The sequence below is a fragment of the Zalophus californianus genome, chromosome 1 (genome assembly GCF_009762305.2).
Source record: "Zalophus californianus isolate mZalCal1 chromosome 1, mZalCal1.pri.v2, whole genome shotgun sequence".
Lineage (NCBI taxonomy): Eukaryota > Metazoa > Chordata > Mammalia > Carnivora > Otariidae > Zalophus > Zalophus californianus.
This window is the reverse complement of record NC_045595.1, coordinates 12,617,004-12,641,516: the sequence shown is the minus strand read 5'-3', so window position 1 is coordinate 12,641,516 and position 24,513 is coordinate 12,617,004. Positions and strand designations below refer to the sequence as shown.

The following is a 24,513-nucleotide window of genomic DNA, read 5'->3' as shown; positions in this document are numbered from 1 at the left end:
AGAGACGATGCTTGAATTTCAAGAGTCACCTGCTCCAGGTCACACTTTTAATGGGTTTACCTGAGCCCTTGCAAGGCCCTTCTCATACCCCCGCCTCTGTGACCTCCTGTGGCTAACATCTGTAAGAGGCGCGAACAGCCAAGGTACAGTTGTTTGCTTAATAAATATTATTTTGGTTCCTCCTTCCCTTTCTTCGGTGGGGGGTGCAGAGAGGCATCACTTAATGCTTAAAGGAAAACTCTTCAGATTTCTCCCTACAGAAGACTGATGATATATGTAACTGAATGCAGATATGTGTGTATCATATTCGTACATGTATTTCAAAGCTCTGACCTCTGGCACCCAGAGGCTCTGCTTCCTCCCTATCTTTCCTGCTTCGACAACCTTCCTCTCAATCGAAAGCAGGGTCTTCAAGAAATAGTTGCACACCCATGGTCACAGCAGCATTTTTCATAATAGCCAAATAGAAACAACCCAAGTGTCTATTGATGAATGGATAAGCAAAACGTGGCATAGCTATACAATGGAATAATATTTACCATTACGAAGGAAGGAAATCCTGACCCAGGCTACAACAAAGATGAACCTGGAAGGCATTATGCTGAGTGGAAATAAGCCAGTCACAAAAGGACAAATACTATATGACCCCACTTACATGAGGCACCGAGAATAGTCAAATCCATAGAGACAGAAAATAGAATGGCAGGGGGCTAGGTGGAGGGAGTGGGGAGTTAGTGTTCAATGGGGACAGAGTTTCAGTGTGGGAAGATGAGAAAGTTCTGGAGATGGATGGTGGTGGTCCTGCATGGTCGTACAACAGTGCAACTTTACTTAATGCCACTGAAACATGCATAAAAAATGGTTAAGACGGAAAATTTTATGTTGTGTATTTTACCATAATTATAGTAATAATGATGAGGAGGAGGATAAAAGAACATTTCTTTCAACCCAAGACGGAGGAAGCTACTGAGCGTGACTCCTGCAGCTATAATTAGGCTGGACTTGAGAGCCTGGTCTTCACAGTTCTTACACCTACAGGGGCGACAGGGTTAGCCTGCCCCGCCAATCATCCCCCCAGCCAGACGGTGGCCTACCCACCCCCTTCCCAAAATAGGCTGGGAGGCTATTTTGGTACAACCTGTTCTCTCATAAAATGAGATCCCAGAACCTCCTTTGGTGCTCCCGGGCGCAGAGCCGGCTTATCACCCACACCCACCAGGTGCTAGATGAGCCCCAGCAGAAGTGCTCCGGGGAGTTACAGAGCTGGCCTTTGGAATCCGGCTCCAGACACTTCTGCTAGTCCTCCTGAGAGGAAACTGAGGCTCAGAGAAGGGGAGTTACGGCCCCAACGCCACGCACCTCGCAGGCGAAAAGCCAGGATGTGATCAGGTCCGAGAAGCTTGGCAGCCTATTCTGCTTTTCCTCTCCTGGTTAGATGAAGCTGACATTCTCAGCATCCATTTCTGGAAGTTTTGACAAAGACACACAGTGGTGGATTCCCCACCACAATCAAGAGACAGAACCGTTCTACCCCCGCCCCCCTCCTGGCCGCTTTGGAAGCAGTCTCTCCTCCCACTCCCCCGGCCGTGGCAACCTCGGGTGTGTTTTCTGTCCCAACGATTTTGTTTTTCCTAAATTAGCCTCTAAGGAGCGCACAGGGCGCGTCGTCGGAGTCTGGCCGCCTTCGCTGGGCAAAGGCCTCTGAGACGCATGCGCCGTGCTGTGCGAATCAGCAGCTCGCGCCTTTTCGCGGCTGGGTACGATTCGGCCGCCGCCCCCAAACCGCCCGCGGGCTTCGTGCACTCACCTGCTGCCAGACACTTGGGATGCCTCCGTTTTTTTTTGTTTTTTGTTTTTTTTTGGGTGATTCCCCAAAACAGCGGCTCTGACCATGTGTCTGTGTTTCACTTAGGAATGGGATTGCTGCGTTATACGGAAAACGGTGTTTCATTTCGCGAGACACCCGCCGCCTGTTTTCTTACCAGCACTGGGTGAGCGGAGTCCTTACCAGCCCCTGGCATCCTGAGCTATTATTTTAAACATTTGAGGCAGGATCCTATTAACTTGCCATGGCAGCCGTAAGGACAGACGGAGCGGCTTTTTTTTTTTTGCAGAAATTTCTTTTCTTTTCTTTTCTTTTTAAGATTTTATTTATCTGACAGAGAGAGAGAGAGACAGCGAGAGTGGGAACACAAGCAGGGGGAGTGGGAGAGGAAGAAGCAGGCTTCCCGCTGAGCAGGGAGCCTGATGTGGGGCTCGATTCCAGGACCCTGGGACCATGACCTGAGCTGAAGGCGCTTACCGGCTGAGCCACCCAGGCGCCCCCAGAAATTTATTTTCTTATAGTTCTGGCACCTAGGAGTCCAAGACAAAGGGCTTGGCGGCACAAGAATTTTCTTCTGAGGCCTCTCCTTTGCTTGTAGATGGTCACCTTCTCCCTGGGTCCTCATAGGGTCTTTGCTCATGTCTGTGTCCCATCCCAATCTCTCTCTCTCTCTCTTTTTTTTTTCCTACAGATTTTATCTATTTGAGAGAGAGAGAGAGAGCGCGCGCAGGCAGGCAGAGGGAGAAGGAGGCTCCCCACTGAGCAGGGAGCCCTGTACCAGGGCTCGATTCCAGGACACTGTGATCCTGACGTGAACGGAAGGCAGACGCTTAACCAACTGAGCCACCCAGGTGCCCCTCTAATCTCTTCTTACAGGGACCCCAGTCAGACCGCAGTAGGACCCACCCAAAGAGCTCATTTTCACTTAATCACCTCTTTAAAGACCCTGTCTCCAAATATGATTACCTTCTGAGGTATTGGGGATTGGGACTTCAACCTATGGATTTGGGGGGAGGGCACAATTCAGCCCCTAACAGACATGCAGCAGCATTTTGTTACAGTTTTCATGTGTGTTTATTTCGTGATCTGTTCAAATCTTTTCTAAAAAAGATTTTTATTTATTTGACAGAGAGAGAGAGAGAGAGAGAGTATGAGCAGGGGGAGGGGCAGAGGGGACAGCAGGCTCCCCACTGAGCAGAGAGCTCCCACTCAGTACTCAATCCCAGGACCCCAGGATCATAAACTGAGTGGAAGGAAGACACTTAACTCACTGAGCCACCCAGGCACTCCTGTCCAAATCTTTTGCCCAATTTTTATGGAGTTTTTTAAGTGAACATTTTTTTACATCTTTATTGAGATATAATTGACATACCATAAACTGCACATTTTTTTTTTAAAGTAGACTCCATGCCCAGCGTGGAGCTTGAACTCACAACCCTGAGATTACTAGTTGTGTGCTCTACCGACTGAGCCAGCCAGGTGCTCCTAAACTGAGCACATTTAAAGTATATAATTTGGTAAGTTGTGATGTGCATATAGACCCGTGAAACCACCGCTGTAGTCAGGATAGTTAAGATTTCCATCACCCAGTTTCTGTGCGCTTCTTCGCCATCCCTCCCACCCTCCCCCTCTCCCCAAGCATCCATTGATCAGCCTGTTACTATAAATTAATTTGCTTTTTCCAGTATGTTACATACATGGGCTCGTATTCTTCTTTATAGTTTCCTCCACCCATTGCAATGTATTTGAAGCTCACTCATGTTGTCCCATGCTGATTCCTTTTGCTGATGGAATGGCTGAGCACAATTCCACTGGATGGAGCAGTTATCTATCCCCTCACCTTTTGACGGACATTTGTTCTTTCCACTTTGGGGCTATAACAAAGCACCTATGCACATCGATGTACGTGTCTTTGCATGGACACGTATTTTCAGTGCTCTCGGGCAAGTACCCGAATAGCTAGGTCATATGATAAATGAACATTTAATTTTTTAAAAAAATTTGTATTTATTTGACAGAGAGAGAGTACAAGCAGGGGGAACGGCTGGGAGACGGAGAAGCAGGTTACTGCTGAGCAGAGAGCCCGATCCCAGAACCCTGGGGTCATGATCCAAGCCGAAGGCAGACGCTTAACCGACTGAGGCACCCAGGAACCCTGAACATTTAATCTTTTAAGAAATTGCCACTGTCTTCCAAAGCGGCTACATCATTTTATATTGCCCATGGAATGAAGAGAGTTCCCCTTGCTCCACATCCTCACCAGCACTCATCAGCAACCATCCCAGAGAGTGTAGTGGGTACCTTCCCACCCATTTCCCTGATGGCTAAGGATGTTGAGCATCTTTTCATGTGCTTTTTAAAATGCTATCTGTATATTCTCTATGGCCAGGTGTCCATTCAAATCCTTTGCTCATTTTTAATTGGGCTGTTTATTATTGAGCTTTGGGACTTCTTTATATATTCTGGATACAATCCCTTTATCAGATGTGTGACTGCCAAGTTGTTCTCTTAACAGGGTCCTGTATGGACTCTTAGCTGCAAACCCCAATCACTCCCTTAATTCTCCCATCTGTCTATAAAGGGCAGTGATAATCATTATGCCCTATTCCCCAAGAAGCAAACAGGCTTGGAGAAGGGGAGGCCCCATGACCTGTTGGTGGCACAGTAAATATCTGAACTCCAAACTCCAGACTCTACCTGCAGGCTCCATCTCCTCCTGGCAATTGGGGGCTGCCATGAACCTCATCTCCCTGGAAACTCTGAGTGTCTCTAAGGACACAGAACCCCACTGCGTCCTGAGGCTGAAAGAGCAGGAATGAATGAGCTAAGCCATTGTGCTTCTTTCACAACAGATTTATTTGCTGAACCTTCATGCCGAGTCTTGATAAACATGCAAGAGGATGAATTCGGAGCCTCAGGACCCACCGGGCTCCCAGGTGTCACCAGATCAAGGCACTTTCCCAACAGCTGGGCAATACCTGGGATCGCACTGGCCTCATGCTGATCTTAATGCATCTGTAGGCTGCTGCTCTGTCCCGCGTCCCCCCCCCGGGGGGGGGCAGAGGACAGGTCTAAGCCGGCCCCATCTGGGCCCAGACCCCACCTGAGACTGGCCACACTCAGATGTCCTGGTAACACAGGCTGAGATGAATCAGGTGGCTGGTGGCGGGGGGGGGGGGGGGTAGATGGGGGCTCAGCTACCATTCCCCTCACTCACCCTGAAGCTCGTTTGGAGGCCCTTGACAGAGCTGGATCTTGGCACCCCTGCCCAGCCAGCTGCATTTCTTTGGTTTAGGGGCGGCCTGAAGCCAAAGATCAGAACAAGCCTTCCCCACTCCCCAAGCTCTCAAGACTGGCCCAGATGTGTCTACTGAAGGCCCCGTGTGCCAGGTTAACTTGTGGGGGTTCTCCGATCCACAAACACAAATAATCTAAAATGCAAAGCCGTTCTCAAGCACAATGAACATCCGTCATGGCCTCCCCTCCCGACTGCACGGTGCTTAAGAGTTTATAAAGCTGGTTCACATCCAGACACGCACCAGCACCTCCATGTGGAGGAGGCCTGGGGGTCTCCACTATACAGATGGGGAATGCAAGGCTCGAAGGAAGCAGCTTGCCCAGTGCCATCCGGAAGGAGTGGGCACGAAGAGATGGAAGTCCCAGCAGCTGCCTCATAGCAGACATTTAGGAATTGTCCATCAAATTCATGAGTCTCAACCTGAAATTCTTTTCAGAGTCAAGATGTAATTTTAGAGAGGAAATAGTAGAACCAAAAATATAACTGCTAGGGTTTCTGGCTGGGGCCACCGCCCAAATAAAGCGGTGTTGCTATGGTGGCCTGGCAGAAAGAGAGAGGGACCCCTCCATTCCCACAAATGCCCCTCACCCCCATATCTCATTTAACCCCCCCCGACATGGCCCCAGTTTGCAGACTGGGAAGTTGAGGCCCGGAGAGGGAAGAGCTCAGCCCGGGATGCCCCCGCACTGGCTCTGAGGGTCCTGGGTTCGGGTCCTCTCCCTGGTACCCCTCAAGGCCTCTGGGCCATCCACTAATCTGCCTTCTTGGTCTTCTTCTTCCTGGAGCCCTCACTCAGCTCCTCCTTGGACTTAGCTGGCAGGGCTGAGTGTGGGGAGCCGGGCCCACCACCGCCATAGGACCCGCCATGGGTCCCACCATGGTTGTCGTGGTGATGGTTGCCCCCGGGGGCGGTCCCAAACAGCACAGGGCAGATGTAGCCCTCCAGAACATCAAAAGGGGAGCTGTGGGAGTGAGTGGCCGTCAGGAACACCTGAGGTGGGGTAACAGAGGGACAGGGAGACAGCGAGAGAGATGGAGGGAGACCGAGGCAGAAAGCAAAGTGGGGGGGTGGGGGGAGGGAAGAGGGGAGAGAAAGTCAGCCGGGTCAAGGTCAGAGGTAGCACAGGCCCATTCCTCTGGCTTTATGCACCCCCAGGAGGGTGACCAACTGTCCTAGGTTTCCTGAGATACAGGACTTCTGGTGCTGAAACTCCAGATAGCATGGGGCACATGGGGACAGTTGATCTCCCCCCTCACCTCAGGGGCCCCCCAACACCTGGGCTCAGAGAGGAACAGTGCTTGGCCTGAGGCAGCTCATTCCCTTCCCCCTTTCAGTGGCCAATGGGTCCCCTCCCAGGGAGCCAGCAGCAGAGCTCCCCAGATCCATGAGGAGGACAGTGTGGTCCCTGAAGACCCCTCCTGGGTGAGCTAACCCCAGCTCAAGGCCTCAGGATCAGACCAGCACCATTCCTGATCTAGCCTGAGTCCCTGGGTGTCCTGAGTGTGCCTTCCCGGGTCTTGTCCCTCAGCTCTCCACCACCAAGGCACGAGGCCTCAATTCTCCAAACAGACTCCATGCACTCCTGCCTCACTCTCGGCCTTTGCCCAGGCTCAGCCCTCCGCCCAGAAGGCCGTATTCTCCTTACCCTGTCCCCACCGGCTGGACACTCATCTTATCAGACCTTCCTCCCATGCACAGACGTACTGGGACCCCCTTCCCCAGGCTCCTGCCTTAGGGCTGTCCTTCCTGGGACACAAGACTGCAAATCCAAGCTCCCAGCCGGAAGGTGTGGGTTGGTGGTGTGGGTCAGGGCAGGAAGACTTACCTTAAAGGAGACCATGAACATAGTGAAGATGAAGATGAGGCTGGCTTTGGATACTGGGAGCCAGCGTGTCTGCTGGAGGGTGAAGAGTATGGCTCCGTACAGGCTGGCCTTCGTGGGGCTGGAGGGGGCAGCCTCTATTACTGCACGGTGCCACGTAGCTCAGGCCTTTTTCCCTCTGGCCCAGACCCCCTTCTCCACCTGCCCACTGCTGGCCCCAGCTCCTATTCCAGCTTCTCCTGAGTGGGAGGTGGGAAGATGCCTGCATGGCATAGATAAGGTGGGGTTTCCCTGCACAGTAAAGGGTTAACTTGGCCCAAAGAGAGGTGTGGCTTTCCCCCCTGGCTCCTGAAGGTATCCTTTAAGCCCTGGAAATGTCCTGCCTGATAGGAGTGTCTTTGTTCACTTGGGGACTTTGGGTCATACCAGTTAGGAATGATGTGATTTAAAGTGGGGTCTTGGGCCACGTGGTATCAGTTCAACCTCTGGAGGGACTGGAGACAGGTCAGGCATGTAGGCGGTCAGCTACCGCCTGTTCTTTTTCGTAACTTTCCTTTTCTTTCTTACTGGATAGGTTCTCAATATTTTAACTTGTTACGGAAGAGAGACCCGTGACTTCTGTTCCTGATGTCTGTTGTTCACTGCTGTCCTTAATGATGATGATCCTGCCTGATATTTCCAAGGCACTCACCAGGTGCCAGGGCCAGGGAGTTCATGAGTGTGATTCCATGGAGCCCTCACCCACTGCTCAAGAGGCCGAAATAGAATCCAAGAGGGGAAACCACTTGCCCACTTAGTAGCAGGCAACACAACATTCTGGGTCCCCGTTTCCTTGTCGGTGAACTGAGGGTGGGAACAGACCTCTAGTAGGGATGAAATGAGATAATGCTCTTTTCTGAAGTGTGAAATGGGAATTTTCATTGGCATATGGGCGAGTCTTTTAAAAAATTTTGTCATATTTTAATGGCCATCACTTCCTTTATTGTAGATTGGGAGCAAATTTAACTAGCCCAAACCAATGAGGTCCTTTAAAAATGCATAGGCTAAATGTAGCATGGGGCCCCCAGGTTGCGTCCTGGATGCTGGATGCTGCCCTGTGGTCCTGCCCACCTGGTCCCAGCCACACTCCCCACCCACACTCTGTACCCACCCACACACCGTGCCATATACTGCCCACCAATGCTCTGTACTCCTCCCCACCACTCTATATCCTGACCCTGCAGAACTGGGCAGAATCACTGCTCTTTTCTGACTTGACAGTTGGCAGAGGTGCTGGCCTCTGTCCGGAGGCTCCTCCTTTGCCAGAAAACTCCTACTCACTCTTCAAAACCCAAATCAAGTAGCTCATCTCCCTGCAGCTCTGCCTGCCCCTCCCCCCTAGGCAGAGCCATGGCTCCCCTTCTGCTCCATGGATGCTCCATGACCTCTGGAAGCTTCTGGAAGACGAAATTAGTGGCTGAGGCTTCCAAGTTACCAGGAGCATCCAACCCAGGGTCAGGCCCAGGAGGCACCCGTACATACAGTAGGGAAGGGAGCGGGGAGGTGGAATGGGATACTCACAAGGACATGTGCAGGATCTCATTGGTCTCTGGCTTCCAGACCCCTCGGAGCAGCTGCTCAACGTTGGACATGAGGGCGACGCCAGAGCCTAGGAGACAGAGTGCTCCTGAATGAACCTGCCACCTCCAGTTCCCCACTCTTCTTGGCTGAGTTCCCAAGGAAGCAGCTTCGCTGCTCCCAGAGTCTTCTCCAGAGGGACACTGAGCCTGGGTGTATGACAATCAGTTGCAGTAGGGAAACTGAGGCTCAGGAGGGTCACATGGCAATATTTGGAGCAAAACCAGCATGAAGGCATTGAGGTCGTATCTCATCTGCAAGGTATGTCTTCAACAAATCTGGGTTGTCTGCCCTGATGCCCCTAGTCCAGGACCCTGAGCTGTGCATAAGGCTTCTAGAAGGCTCCCCATCCCAGTCTCTCTCCTCCTCAGGGCTCTGAACTTTCAATCTTTCTTAAGCCACTTGCCCTCTGGAAGGCATGCTATCCCCCTGGGGAATTTGTTCTATAGCACAGGCTTCCTGGAGAGTGAATAAGGAGACCCATATGGGACATAATGGTTTAAGTTCTAGAAGAATTTTCCCATTTACCCCAAATGTATTGGCTAAAGAAGCTTGAACACCCACTCCAGGAATGGCTGTGCTGAGGTGTCTGATATGTACCACTGGCCCAGGGATTCATATCTGGAGTGATTTTGCCCCCAAATAGGCATTTGGCAATATCTGGAGACATTTTTGGTTGTTGTACCTGGGGCAGGGCTGCTCCTGGTGCGTTAAGGCCAGGAATGCTGCTCAACATCCTACAATGCACAAGACAGTCTCCAGAGTCTGTCAGAGCATGATCCAGCCCCATGTGTCAATGGTGCTGAGCACACTGTGGCTCAGTGGAGCGTGCTTCTAGGCCCTGGCATTTTGGCAATACTCACTTTGGTATTAGGGAGCAGGGATAAGGTGCCCAACGGTGTTAGCACCTGCTCGAGCCTTCTTTCCCTGTCTTCCTGTTACTCCTTGGTCCACCTCTACAACTATTATTGTTGAATTGTCTATTTCTCCTTTAACTTCTCAGTTTTTGCTTTATATATTTTGGTGCTGTTTTTAGGTGCATATATGTTTATAATTGTTATATCGTCCTAGTGGATTGACCCATCATTCTAAAGTGTCCCTCTTTAATTTTTAGTAACATTTTTTGTTTTACAGTCTATCTTGGTCTGCCTCTTAGCGTAGCTAGAGGAGAAGGAAAAGGAGGACTTCAAAGTAGTTAAGAACGTGGATGTTGAATTCAGAGGACCTGGAGTCAAACCTAGCTGCACCCCCTTAGCTATGTGACCTTGAGCAAGTAATTTCATTTCCCTCCTCAGTAAATTGGGGATGATGTTAGACTTTTCCTAAAGAAGAGTCTTAAGACTCAAAGGAGATAAGATGCACAAAGGCCTCAACTCAAACCTGCCCTGAGTCATAAAGTCTTAACCTGGTGTCCTTGAACCCAGACCGGAAACAGAACTATGTCTTCATTTTCATGTCCCTCACCGAAATATAGCCTTTCCTTCCATTGTGAAGGGAGGCAGTAAGCTGAGAAGGATTTGCAAGGCTGTGATTCCATCACCAACAGAATTCATGGATTTTTCCCTTTTCACATTCCCATTGTTGCAGATGAGGGGTTTCATAGTATCATTTGCGCTCAACAACACTTCAAAAGGTCGAGAAATACCTATTTGCTAAGTGAATGGTCTCTTATTTAATACTTTGGTAAAGATGTATAAAATTACTCTATCATACTAAAATTTTTTTGGATAACTTTTATTAAAAATTTTTTTTGCTATTTTAAAATAATGGGCCTCTTTTATCATCCTATATATTTTATGCACTTAAAAACATAAAAGGCTTTACTGGACTCAAAAAGGACCATGGCCCACAAAGATTGAGAACCCCTGTACTTATAGGGGTGTGATTTCTTCTCCAGGAGGTGTTTGGCAACATCTGAAGACAGTTCTGGTTGTCACACAGGTGGGCGCTACTGACATCTGGTGGGAGGAGGCCAGGGTGCTGCTCAACATGTTACCAAGCACAGGGCAGCACCTGCCACGGAGGATGACCTGGCACCAAACATCAGTAGTGTCGCAGCTGAGAACACCTGCTTGAGAGACAGCTGTCACTGTCTCGTGGTCCTGTTTATCTTTGACAGTTAAATTCTGGAAGAATCTTCCCACTTACTCTAAAGCTGGTGGCTAACGAGGCTGGACTCCCACAACAGTCCTCTTAGCCTAGAGCAATGTCTGTGCCAACCTGGGTGCCTGACAATGTACCACTGAGCAGGGGTTCTCAAATGAGGTGATTTTTCATCATCATCATGGTCCTGTTTACCTTTGACCCAGCCGGTGGCAATCATGATGAACCACCCATGGTGGTAGTGGTGATGGGCATGATGGATGCCCACAGCGATCTTTCGGACTCTCACTACCTCCTTCATGGCCACAAATATAAGTTTCACAGGCAGGAAGCAGACACACTTGTAAAAGAGGTCCAGGGGGCAGAAGAAAATCAAGTACCTTTGGGAAGAGAACGCAGAGCGTCATGGGGAGACAGATCGTCGGGGGTCCCTGGGAGGTGAGGTTGTGTCCAGATCTCCCTCCCCAGCTTGCTGGGCTCAGGACAGAGCTGGGCAGTGGAGAGCTCTGCATTCAGGTCCGCTGTGGAGGTTGTGCAGATGGGTCCTATTTCCTCCAACACCCTGCCTCCCACCTCCCAGGTGGCTGGGTCACCCTGCCCCCAACTCTGCTCTCCCACATCCCACCAGCCAGACAGTGCTTACCAGACAGCTGTGGCCAGCAGGACACTGGAATTGTTGCTGAAGTAGTCAATCAGGGGCTCGCCGAGGAGCAGATCAGCCAAGATGTAACTCCCAAAGCAGTGCAGCATGGCGCACAGCCAGGATGCCATGGGATGGCGCCGGGACAGCTCGACTGCTCCTGGGGGGTATGGGGGTGTCCCCCAGTGTCACCAGGGTGCCAAGGGCATGCTTGGTCCCCATGCTCTCCAGTCAGCCCATCCTAATACAGCTGCCTTGCAGCTTGCCCATTTCAGAGGAAGAACCCAGGCTCAGAGAGGCTGGACACATGCCTGAGGTCACACAGAGAAAAGGCAGAGCTGGGTCGGGACTCTTTTTTCTGTGCTCAGAGAGGTGGCAACGATGGTAATGCCAGGTCCCATTTAGCAAGCACCTCCAGGTCTCAGACACTGGGTTTACATTTATATGAAGGACTTGCTAAATCCTCATTGATAACCACTGCCAAGTGATCACTCTCATTATCCCTACAAGAGAGGGCGGTGTGGACAGGGAGCAACGTGCAGGTGGGAACGCTTTCATGTGGCTGTTCCTGCCTTGGGCTGACGCCAAGATCCCTACAAGCTCACACCTGTCCTCTTGGTTTCTCCCTCTTTTTACATTTTCTTTTTAATTGCGGTAAAATATACACGAAACGTGCTACTTTAACCATTTTTAAGTGCACAGCTCAGGGGCATGAAGCACATTCACACTGTCGTGTAACCATCACCACCATCCATCTCTAGGGATTTGTTCATTGTCCCCAGCTGAAACTCTGTCCCCATTAAACATTACCTCGCCGTTCCCTCCTTCAGCCCCTGGCTCCCACCATCTACTTTCTGTCTCTGTGAATTCGACTCCTCTAGGGACCTCGTCTAAGTGGAATCACACAGTATTTGTCCTTTTGTGTCTGGCTTCTTTCACTCAGTGTAATGTCCTCAAGGTTCGCTCACGTTGTAGCAGGTGTCAGAATTCCTTCTTTTCTAAGGTTGTATGATCTTCCATTGTATGGATATACCACATTTTGTTTATTCACTCATCCATCGATGGACATTGGAGTCGTTCCCACCTTTTGGCTATTGTGAATAATGCTGCTAAGAACATAAGTGTGCCAATATCTATTTGAGTTCCTGCTTTCAACTCTTTTGGGGATACACCCAGAAGTGGAGTTGATGGGTCAAATGGTAATTCTATGTTTAATTTTTTTGAGGAACTGGCATATTGTTTTCCACGGCAGCTGCACCATTTTGCATTCCTACCAGCAGTTCACAAGGGTTCCAACTTCTCCACGTCCTCCCCAACGCTTGTTGTCTTCTGTTATAAGCTAGTGGCATAGAAGGAGCAAAGACACACAAGCGGAAATGGCCAAGTACAAATACCACCTCCTCTAGGAAGGCTTCCTTGCTCTGCTGGATCAGTCACTCCTGCCCCTAGGCTCCCACGACCCTGTGGACTTTATCCTATTATGGGTCTTGGTATTTTATTTAATTTTTTAACACCAAGAGAAAGTAGATTAGAGGTTGCTTAGGGCTGGAGGGAATGGGGGAGATGGGAGGGTGATAGCTAAAGGATACAGAATTCTTTTGGAGGTGAGGGTTGCACAATTCTGTGACTATACTAAAAACCAATGAAAGGGATGCTTTAAATGGGTGAATTGGGTGGTATATGAATTATGGCTCAATAAAGCTGTTATAAAATAAAAGGGACAACAGAAAAAAATGCAACTTATTTCAGTTTCTGTAACTGATACTCATAAATGATAGTAAATTGAGTCTTCCTATAAACCCAAGGCAACAAAATACAACAAAGAACGGTCTTGCTTAGTGAACAGAAACAGAAATCCCATTCATCAGGAAGATGGCTCAGTGCATTGGCCTCTAATTTGGCTGTACATCAGCATTACCTGGGGACTTTACAAACTAGACACCTGAACCCCACCCCAGAGCATCTTAGATGGCCAGTCTGGGGTGTTGCTGGGCTTATGGATTTCTTAATGCTCCTGGGTGATTCTTATGGGCAGCAATGTTGAGCACCACACAGAGACAGAGGACTGAGCTGGCCGATATCCTGCAGCCCTGATAACCCAAGATCTTCTATCCATGGCTAAGAGGATAGGCTCCCAAAAACAATGGTTTCCAAACTGTGTTCCTAGGAACCTGAGCATCTGCAGGAGCAAAGGAGAGACAAAATGGGAATGTTCTGGGTCCTTCACCCCACTTTAACCAGAGCACACTTGCATTTACTGCTTCATCTCAGTGTTCAGGACAAGTTTTTTTTTTTTTTTGTCTTAAAGTAATCTCTATGCCTAATGTGGGGCTTGAACTCACGATCTGAGATCAAGGGTCACATGCTCCACTGACTGAACCAGCCTTGTGCTCCTCAAGACAAGACTTTGATTGAGAAAGAGAATCTGGTGTTCACAGACATGCACACAACTGTTCGTAGCAGCTTTATTTATAAGTAAGTTATTTGTAAAATGGCTTCAATGGGTAAAGGGATGAACAAATTGTGGTACATCCAGATCATGGAATACTACTCAGCAACAAAAAAGGAACAAACCAGGGATACATGAAGTAACTTACATGAATGTCAAGGGTACTATGCCGAGTGAAAACAGCCAATCTCAGAAGGTTACATACTGGGGTGCCTGGATGGCTCAGTTGGTTAAGTGTCCAACTCTTGATTTCAGCTCAGGTCATGATCTCAGGGTCATGAGATCCAACCCCACATTTGCAGGGGGGGGGGTCCACGCTCAGCATGGGGTCTGCTTAAGACTCTCTCTCCCTTCCCCCTGACCTCCCTCCGCACCCCCACGCTTGTGCTCTCTCTCTCTCAAATAAATCTTAATAAAAAAAGAGGTTACGTACTATATGATACCATGTCTATGACTTTCTCCAAGTAACAAAACATAGTGATGAGTGACAGAGAGTAGATCAGTGGTCACCAGGGGTTAGGGCTTGGAGGAGGATATAACAATAAAGGAACATCACTAGGCAGTTTCTTTGGGGTGCCAGAACCATTCTCTATCCCATCTGTGGTGGTGATTATTAGAATCTACACACATGATAAAATACAGAACTGTATGGGGGCACCTGGCTGGCTCAGTTGGCAGAGCTTGCGACTCTTGATCTTGGGGTTGTGAGGTTGAGCCCCATGTTGGATATAGAGATTACTTAAAATCTTTAAAAAAATACAGAACTGTACAAAAAAAAACTGTCTGTAAATACTGCTGAATAAAGTCAGTCGTTGGTGTTAATGGGATTGTACCAATGTCAATTTCCTGGTTTTAGTAATGACCTACCATTATGTAAGACATTGTCATTGGGGGAAGCTGGATGAAGGGGACATGAGAACTCTTCATTAAATCCCACATTAAAATAGTGGAAGAGTCTAGTTCTTAAAAAATAAGTTTACAAAAAACACTAGGGGTACAGGATTAATGTCTATTAGTCAAATTCTTACACTTTGTATTACCCAAAGTCTTTAGAATTTTTCTAAATAGGTCCTATCTGTATGTTAAATTATTTATTTTATTTATTTTTAAGTAATCACCATGCCCAATGCAGGGCTTGAACTCACCACCCTGAGATCAAGAGTCGCACACTCTACCGACCGAGCCAGCCAGCCGCCCCCTATCTTTACGTTAATATGGTCACGATCCCCTGTGGCCACACCCCAGAGTTGCAACCTGGGTGTCTCCTGGTGTGACAACTGTTTCATCATCTGGATTCCTTCTCTCCCCCACTAGTTTCACTTTCCAGAGAATGCCTTTAGGATTAAGTTGTAAGGCACAGGTACTTAGCTCTCAGGTCAGAGCTGGTATCAGTAAACTCTCCTTAAACAATTTACTTGAATCCAATGACAACTCCACTCAATGTGGGCATGAGATGAAGAAGTTACATGTGATCTACTAATCAAAAACTAATCAAAAGAAATAATCCGACTCCCCGCTGAGTGTGGAGCCCAAAGCAGGGCTCAGTCCCACGACCCTGAGATCATGACCTGAGCGGAAATCAAAAGTTGGGTGCTCAACTGACTGAACCACCCAGGTGCCCCGTTTTTTGTTTGAAAATGTCACTTTGAGGGCACCTGGGTGGCTCAGTCAGTTGGGTGTCTGCCTTTGGCTCAGGTCATGACCTTGGGGTCTTGGGATCTGGCCCTGCAATAGGCTCTCTGCTCAGCGGGGAGTCTGCTTCTCCCTCTCCCTCTGTGCTCTCTCTCTAATAAATAAATAAATCTTTTATTAAAAAATAAAATGTCACTTTGTTTCTAGAAATTGGATCCCTTTTGTCTCTAAGCTGTGAATCTGAATGCTTGGCCTCTCCATGACATGCGCCATGGATGAAGCTATTGACATAAATACCAATACATACTGTTGATACACTCAACAAATTGATTTGATCTTAATCCTTTGGTGAGTATGGGGACCTCATCAGTCTTACCCGCTGCTGCACCCCCAGCGCATGGCCATGTGCCTGACACATAGTAGCTGCCCAATAAACAGTTGTGAGTGAATGAACTCCCGCCATCATGGAGCTTACATTCTAGCAAATGTGGACAGAACACCTCCTAGGCATTGACGCTGTGTTGGGCACTTTGGGTCGCACTATAACAAAACCTCCCCTGCTCCATTTATTTATGGAGTTACTATTTTGTCCCACGCAACTGCATGCCTTCACTCCCTCCTTGAGAGCTGTTAACCACACATAATATAAGGATCAATATCCCCACTTGCAGCGAGTTATATGCCCCCATATAACTCGTGTCCCCCTGCCCAGCATTCATGTCCACCAGCACCTCAGCACGTGACCTTATTTGGAACAGCGTCATTGTAGGGTCTTTTATTCCAAGAAACATGAAGCCCACTCGTCCTGCTGCTGAAGGAGCTGCCTTCTCAGCTTGGTCAACCTCAGAGAGAAGGGGGGTTGGGGTGGTGGGAATACCTGCCCCTCTTCCAGAGGGAAAAAAGCCAAGTTTTCCTCCACACACACAGTTGGGAGGATCTATAGGCATAACCACCTTGGAGGCTGTTTGGCAATACTGAACGGATCTGAGGATATGCATTGCCCATGTCTTAGCAATTCTGCTCCTCACTACTACCCAAACGAAACTAGCAAAGGAGATGTGGGGAGGAGGATTTCACTGCCACACTGTTACGGTAGAAAAGTGAAGTCTCCTATTTCTCAGTGAGAGAGGAGAGTCACAGTGAGGGTGGAGAGTCACACACCGAGCTGCTATTTAAAAGTGAACCAGACGGATGCCTGGGTGGCTCAGTCAGTTAAGTGTCTGCCTTCAGCTCGGGTCATGATCTCGGGATCCTGGGATGGAGTCCAGCAATAGGCTCCTTGCTCAGCAGGGAGTCTGCCTCTCTCTCTCTGGCAAATAAATAAATAAAATATTTTTAAAAATAAATAAAAGTGAACTAGAGGGCGCCTGGGTGGCTCAGATGGTTAAGTGTCTGCCTTCGGCTCAGGTCATGATCCCAGGGTCCTGGGATCAAGTCCCACATTGGGCTCCCTGCTCCTTGGGAGCCTGCTTCTCCCTCTGCCTCTCTCTCTCTCTGTCTCTCATGAATAAACAAATAAAATCTTAAAAAAAAAAAAAGTGAACTAGATCTATATCCAGGCTCCTCAGCTGTGCATATGGCACTGTGTTGGATCATTCCCTGCTGCAGGAGGGGCTGTCCTGTGCCCTGGGGATGTGCAGCAGCATCCCTGGCCTCCACCCACTAGATGTCAGGGGCATGCCCCCATCCTGGTTGTGACAGCCAGAACTATCTCTGGATAGTGCCAAATTTCCCTGGAGACAAAATCCCTTCTGGTTCAGAACCACCACTCTAGATAAATCAACATGGATAAATCCCATACGGTTATTACTGAGTAAAAAAGGTTAGGTTGCAAAATGATACATTTATGTATATCGCAGGTATGTATTAATTTATTTTAAAAAATACTTTATTATTTGAGAGAGAGAGAGAGCACAAGCAGGGAGAGTGGGAAAGGGAGAAGCAGGCTTCTGGCTGAGCAGGGAGCCCGACGCGGGACTCGATCCCAGGACTCTGGGATCATGACCTGAGCCGAAGGCAGATGCTTAATGACTGAGCCACCCAGGCGCCCTGGAATTCTGGAAGACTCTTAAAAAATCGTGTTCACAGCAGCACTATTCACAATTGCCAAAGGGTGGAAACAACCCAAGTGTTCACCAATAGATGAATGGATAAACAAGATGTGGTAGATCCACACAATGGAATATCACTCTGCCTTAAAGAGGAATGAAGTCCTAACATACGCTACAACATGGACCAATCTAGAAAACATGCTAAGTGAAAGTCAGACACAAAAGGTCACATAGTGTGTGATGTCATCTATATGAAATGTCCAGAACAGGCAAATCCATAGAAATGGAAAGCAGACTGGTGGTTGCCGGAGGCTAGGGGAGAGGGGGATGGGGAGTGACTGCTCACGGGGCTGGGGTTTCCTTCTGGGGGGAGGAAAGTGTTCTGAACTTACATATTTCATATAGGTGGAATCATATAACATAGCTTTTGCCTCTAGCTCTTTCACCGAGCACAATATTTTCAAGGGCAGTATTTATTTTTCTCTGCTGTAAGCTATTCCAATATAGGAATAGATCTCAAGTAATCTTTTTTTTTTTTTTTAAAGATTTTATTTATTTATTTGACAGAGAGAGCAAGAGAGCACAAGCAGGGGGAACAGTAGAGCGAGAGGGAGAAGCAGGCTCCCCGCCAAGCAGGGAGCTGGATGCAGGGCTCGATCCCCTGGGATCATGACCTGAGCCGAAGGCAGACGCTTAACCATCTGAGCCACCCAGGCGCCCCTAGATCCCAAGTAATCTATCCATTCTCTTGCACAAACTACATTTTATAATCAGGAAACATGCCTAATAATATCTGTTTGAAAGAAAGTCGTAAGCACACTCCCCTTTCTCTTCGCCACCCCCAACTAACCATGAGACCTTGGACAAACTGTTTTTCCCGTGTCCCGCTCCTTCTGTCAGGTACGAACTGCAATCCCTTCTGTGCCCAGCTCCTAACAAGGGCTGGAATTGAAATTTCCCTCCTCAATCTCACCCTGGAGTTATAAGCCCATAGTGCATCTTCTCCCTGCCCTCGAGGTTGTCCTAAGTCTCAGCATTTGCAAAGGTCCTATGAAGCAGAATGTTCTCTTCTCTTCTCTGGGGTGTCTATTTAAAATGCTACCAGCTGAGAGTTAATCCTTTGGAGCAGCTGGTGGGTCCCGTAAGGGCTGGGTCAGGTGAGGCACCCATGTTTTGCAGAAATGGATACCTCTGCAGCTAAAAATAACCCTTAGGGGTTGAATTCTTTCCAGGGTCATTCTTGTGCCCTCTGGGACCATCCCAGGGACTGAGGCTGGGGTGGGGGCGGTTGTGGGGCTGTGGGAGTAAAGCAGGCTCCCGTGTTTGCACCATGGGTGAGTCCTGGTAGAAAAGTCACAGACCCAGCTTTGGCTCTGTGGCTCTCTCTCTGGTGTGGCCTTGGACAAATGACTGCTCCCCACCAGCCTCAGCTTCCTCTGCTTTCCAAAGAAGAGGATGAGAGGACCCCCTCCCCAAGTTGTTTTGATGATTGAATGTGGTGTGCGTGATTATCAAGATGATTCTTAGCATTATCAAACTTATTTATCTCAGCAACCCCAGAAGAGCAAGATCCGTCTCCCCATTACCACAGAGGAGAAGACGGAGGCTGATGGGTGATGGGCCTGCCCTGAAGATCCACAGCAAGGCAGTGTCAAGAACCTTCCCTCTGGCTCTTTCCCTCTGCCATACTCCTTCCTGGTTTCTCCTGCTAGGTTTTGGGGCAGCATCAGGAACCAGGAGAATGTGGGTTGCAATCCCAGGTTGGCCACCAAAGCACTCCCCTCTCACTGCGTGAGCTTTGGCTAGTCACTCCTCTCTCCCGGCTTCAACGGGTGTATTTGTGCATAACAGGGGTGCTGTCTAGAGGGACCAACCATCCCGGTTTGCCTGGGACCGAGGGACATGGGGCTTTTGGTGCTTGTCTTAATGGAACCTGGGTGAGGTGGTCACCCCAGTGCTATTATTCATTTCAAAGGGCACCGGGGAGGACAAAAAGAAATTGCTTAGTGCTTAGCAATTATGCACGAGTTATTCCTGGAACCGAACTGAAATGGAAAGTACCTGTGGGTGGAAGTTTTAGCTGATGGATTTATAAAAATCAGCTCTGCCTGAGGAGGGAGGAGGAAGCCCTGATCGCATCCCTACTTCTGGCCTGGGATGGGCACCACAACATTCCCTCTCTGTGGGTCAGAGTCCTGTGTATGGATGGCAGGGAAGCACTAGAAGGTTCCCCCGGGGGCACTTTCAGCACTGCCATGGCTCTGAGCTCTTTAGTCCGAGGTCTAAATATGGGAGGTGTATTTACAGAGCTTCTCAGTGACTTGATGGCAAGTGTTCTGAGCCTTCAAGCTCAACTGTCTGCCTTTGTTTCTTCCCCTGTGAGAGATGGCAGCCCCTACCTTGCAAGGTTGGAGGAGAGGCAGCTCTCCGTCCTCGAAAAGCTTACAGTTCCTGCCAGAGGTCTCAAAACAGGGCTCAAGGAGCTGTCTCGTTAGCCTGACAGCATTTTAGAAGATGTCCAAACCGCAACCAAGACGTCTTTCAGTAGGTGAATAACTAACTATGGTGCATACATACCATGGGGTATTACTCAGCGATGAAAAGAAATGAGCTTTTAAGCCACGAGAAGACATGGAAGAACCTTAAATGCATACTGCTAAGTGAAAGAGGCCAGTCTGAGAGGGCTACACACTGTATGATTCCAATTCTATGATATTCTGCAAAAGGCAAAACTCTGGAGATGGTAAAAAGATCGGGGGTTGTCAGGGGTTTGGGGGTGGGGGCAGGATGCTCACGTGGAGCTAGGGAGATTTTTAGGTTAGTGAAACTATCTGTATGATACTGTAATGGTGGATACATGTTATACATTTGGCAAAATCCACAAAATGTACAACACAAAGTAACCCTAATGTAATAAACTCTAGCCTTTGGCTGATAACATGTGATAGTGATAATGTAATAATAATGATACGGGCTCCTTGATTATAACAAATGTAACTCTCTGTGCAGAATGTAGATGGTGGGGAGGTCAGAGAGTACACAAAAACTACTTGCAGCATTATTTTGCTGTGGATCTAAGACTGCTAGACTAGAAAATAGCCTATTAATTTCTTAAAAATAAAAAAATGTTAATTATTTTTATTTTTAAAAAATTTATATTTTTTAAACGAATTTTTTTAAAAAGAAAAAAATGTTTGACAGCCAACATATACACACAGGGAACTGCAAATCACATTTCCAGCTTCCCTTGAAAAATCACTCTGGTGGTTCTTGCCCCAACCAGGTGAAGATGTGCATGGTTGTATCTCACCGGGGGACAGTCCCCACCTGGCTGGCTTACTGCTTCCCGTACATCACCTACCTGGGCTTTGAAAGCATTAGAGTTTGAGACTCAGTCTAGATCACTGGTTCTCAACTGGGGGCAACTACATCTGGGGACATTTCTGGTTGTCACAACTGGGGTGTGCTACCAGCATCTAGGGGGTTGAGCCAGGGATGCTGTGAAATATCCCAAAATGCACGTGATGGCCCCCACCACAGAGAATGATCCAGCCCTCACTGTCACTTGTGCAGAGATTGGGCAACACTGGTGCACAGAACTGATTCTCATCTGGGGAACTTAAAAAAAAAAAAATACTGACACTGGTACCGCGCACAGCGATTCTGAGTTAAATGGAGGGGTGCTGCAGTAGGAAGAGGAGTCTGAAAAGCTCTCCAGGTGAGTCTAATGTGGAAGTATATTTGAGAACCACTGGTCTGGAAGGTTCTTGGGATATCCAGGACTGTTATTCATTCATTCATTCAATCAATCATGCAGCTGACATCCATTGCTTTCTCTTCTTGCACAGAGCTGGGGGTCCTGGAGGTGAGCCAGACCTTCTCCTCCCTGCCCTATTAAGGAGCTCCAGGTCTAATAAGGAGTTCCTGCCTCTTTTAGTCCAAGGCTTCTTAAATGTTATGCAGATTCTGGTTCAGCGAGTCTTGGGGTGGGGGTGGGGGGCTGGCATTCTGCATTTCTTAACCAGCTAGCTCCCAGGGGCCATAGATGCTGTTAACCTGAGGACCACACTCAGAGCTCTGTCCTCATTCAGGATTCTCATGAAAGCCTGACCCAGAAAATGCCTGCGTCCCAGGAAACACATCTTCCCACGGCCTTACAAATAATTGCAAAACCTTTCCCAAGTGCCTTAGACCCTACTATTGACAAAGTTCTCAATACATCTTTACAATAGTCCCGCAGAAGAGTTCGGGATTATGTTCCGACAAGCGTTATCTCACAGATGAGTGAGCTGAAGCTCACGGAGGTGCGGTAACCAGCCTGGTATTTAGTGGTAGAGGCAGAGCTGACTCCTAATTCAGAGATTTTTCCTAAAAGCCAGCTTGGCTGTCAGTTCCACAGGTGTGCTACCTGTGCCGCTGCCCAGGACCCTGTGTTCAGAAGGGCCCCACATTCAGTTTAGCGCTCTGTTGTCACCATCTTGAAATTCTGACTTTAAATCTTTTTTTTTTCTGAGAGAGAGAGAGAAAGAGCACAAGAAGGGGGGGCAGGTAGAAGAAGAGGGAGAAGCAGGCTCCCACAGAGCAGGGGGAGCCCGATGCGGGACTCAATCCCAGGACCCCAGGATCATGACCTGAGCTGAAGGCAGTCGCTTAACCGACTGAGCCACCCAGGCGCCTGAAATTCTGACTTTCTGAGTGAGGGGCCCTGCAGATTCTGTAGCTGGTCCTGCAGTTAGCACAGGTTCTGAGAAGAAACCTTTGTAGAGACTCAGCAGGAACACCAAACTAGGTGGCGGGGGAGGCTAATAGCTAAGTCCTACTTCTCCCTTTTCTAAAGGGAAGCAAGTACCTCAGAGCAATCGGAGTGATTCTTGGGGTCTGGCAGACCTGGGTTTGAATCCCAAGGCTGTCATCTACCAGCCATGGGACCACAGGCTCGTTGCATATGTAAATTAGCTTAGCCACTATTTCCTATTTCCCCAGTTACAAATGGAGGGGGTTTGAACTGGGCAGGGGTTTCCCAATCTTGACAGCATGCAGCAATCACTGGGGAGGGGAGCTTGAAACATGAGCATGCAGGGAGGGCCCTATCCCAGATATTCTGATTCAATTTGTCTGGAGTGGAGATGAGATGGGGGTTTAAGAGCCCCCAGGAGCCCCTAATAAGCAGCTGGGGTTATGAACCACTGAACCTTCCCCACCTTCAGGAATCTTCAGGCACCTTCAGGCTCCAGTACCTCTAATTCAGATGCTTTATTTACTCTGGCAGAAATTTCTAGACCCCTCCTGCATGCTCCCAGCCAGCCTGAAGACCTCTTTCCTCCAGACACTTGTGTCCTATATCCCTACGAGGCTCCAGCCCTCCAGTTTTAGATTTCTCAAGGTATGCTAGTTCTGTACTTGCCCAGGAAACTGGCCTGAGCCACCAAAAATTCCTCCTGAACAGGAAATGCAGTCCTGTACTCATGCTAAGACAATACAAAGCTTATTTTGCTTTGCAAAGTAACTGATCTGCAGAATAGCTTTTAAAGAATAGGCTCTGGCTTGTGGACGGGCAAAAATAAAATGGAACAAAAACACTTGGCAAGCAGAATATGATCCTATTTGCATAAAATCGTGCTTTACCATCTCTAACTACAGGGTTATAAACGCATAGGAGAGGTCTGGAAGGGTCGGCAATACGTCAACTGTAATGATCTCTTTTCCTTTCCATTTCTTTTAAAAACACAGAAGCATCTATTTTTATAATCTGAAAAAAAAAAGGTATTTCAGTCCTGAGAGGAGAATATAGAGGTAATTTACATCTAAGTGGGAGAACCGTCACAGAGTTTCCGGATGATCGATCCCTTTTCTAAAGCTAAATTCTCTAGTCCCTTTCGTTTACTGGTATGCTATAATAGTTAAAACGCTAGGAGATGAACAAGAAACATTCAGTGAGCCTTATCTAAAAATAGACCACAGTCTAAGGAGGCTATTTACCATCATCTAAAAAAAAATGCTTAAAAAAAAACAAGAAGCAGAGTCTTTCTTCCCTTCTGCGATTCTCCGCGGGGGTCTGAAGCTGGCGGGGTAGGCTAACCCCAAATCACCCCGCCCTAGGGCAGATTCTGCTCAGTAAGTGGAAAGGATCCGCGCCACGGCTGGAAGAATTCCCGCCGGGCGCGGGAGACCCAGCTTCGCTCGGCCGGAGGAGGAGGAGGGGAGACTGCCCGAGGGCCGCAGAGGAGGGGGGCACCGGTGTCACTTTCTCTGAACCGGATTACTGCCCCCAGCACGGCCGGCCCTTATATAGACACTCAACAGCCGCTCCGGCACCGCGCGCCAAGGGCAAGGAGGGAGGTCACGGATGCGGGCGGCCAGGACATCTGGACTGACCCGCAGCACCGACCCCCGCCTGCGCCCTCACCACGACCTATGCCGCTGGCCCAAGTTCATGCGACCCTGCCGGGAACCCTGACTTCTCTCCCAGCCTCCTCCCCAACACCTGCTCCCCCTCCTCCCCAACACCTGCTCCCCCTCCTCTATACAGTCGCATTCCTCTCCTGCCTTCCAGCTGCATCTGCTCCCCCTCCCCCAGCCCCACCATCCCGGGGGCTTCTCTCCTTGCCCTCCCTCGTGTCTTCCCCCCTGCCCACTCCATGTGGAAGAACCGCACGATCCCGGCACCTGCTGCTCCCCCGAACCAGTCCCTGGGACTGTGCCCCCCTCATGATCCAGGGCTTCCCCCGCCTTGCGACCCGCAGGTTTACCTCCACCCCCGCCCCGCGATGCCAGCCCCCGCGGGCTGCTGGCTCTGGCTCACCTGGCTCATACTTGAGGTAGAGAATGGAGACGATGAAGTAGCTGAGGTCGAAGACGGGGAAGAGCGGTACCCGCGAGAAGCTGAGCGCCAGGTCGCCCAGGCTCAGCGCCGAGAGCAGCTCCATGGCGCCCGCCGGGTCCCACCCCAGCCCCCGGCCCAGTAAGTCCTGCAGCCCGCGGCCCGGCTACTGCGCCCCCGCCGCAGGACCCGCCCCCGCCCGCCAGGCACCGCCCCCAACCCGGCCCCCGCGGGAGAGGAGGGACGACCGTCGGC

The 24,513-nt window shown here is 49.2% G+C and overlaps 1 protein-coding gene across 1 annotated transcript; it reads right to left on the bottom strand.

Annotated features, from left to right (window-relative positions):
* Nucleotides 1-3,953: 3,953 nt before the first annotated feature.
* TMEM38A (transmembrane protein 38A) lies at nt 3,954-24,435 on the bottom strand. Its single transcript, XM_027585422.2, has 6 exons — nt 24,241-24,435; nt 11,310-11,466; nt 10,862-11,046; nt 8,507-8,594; nt 6,950-7,067; nt 3,954-6,114 (listed from the first exon to the last, which is right to left on the bottom strand). Exons 1-6 carry the CDS (start codon nt 24,362-24,364, stop codon nt 5,875-5,877), a joined length of 912 nt encoding a protein of 303 aa, XP_027441223.1. The 5' UTR covers nt 24,365-24,435; the 3' UTR covers nt 3,954-5,874.
* Nucleotides 24,436-24,513: the final 78 nt, after the last annotated feature.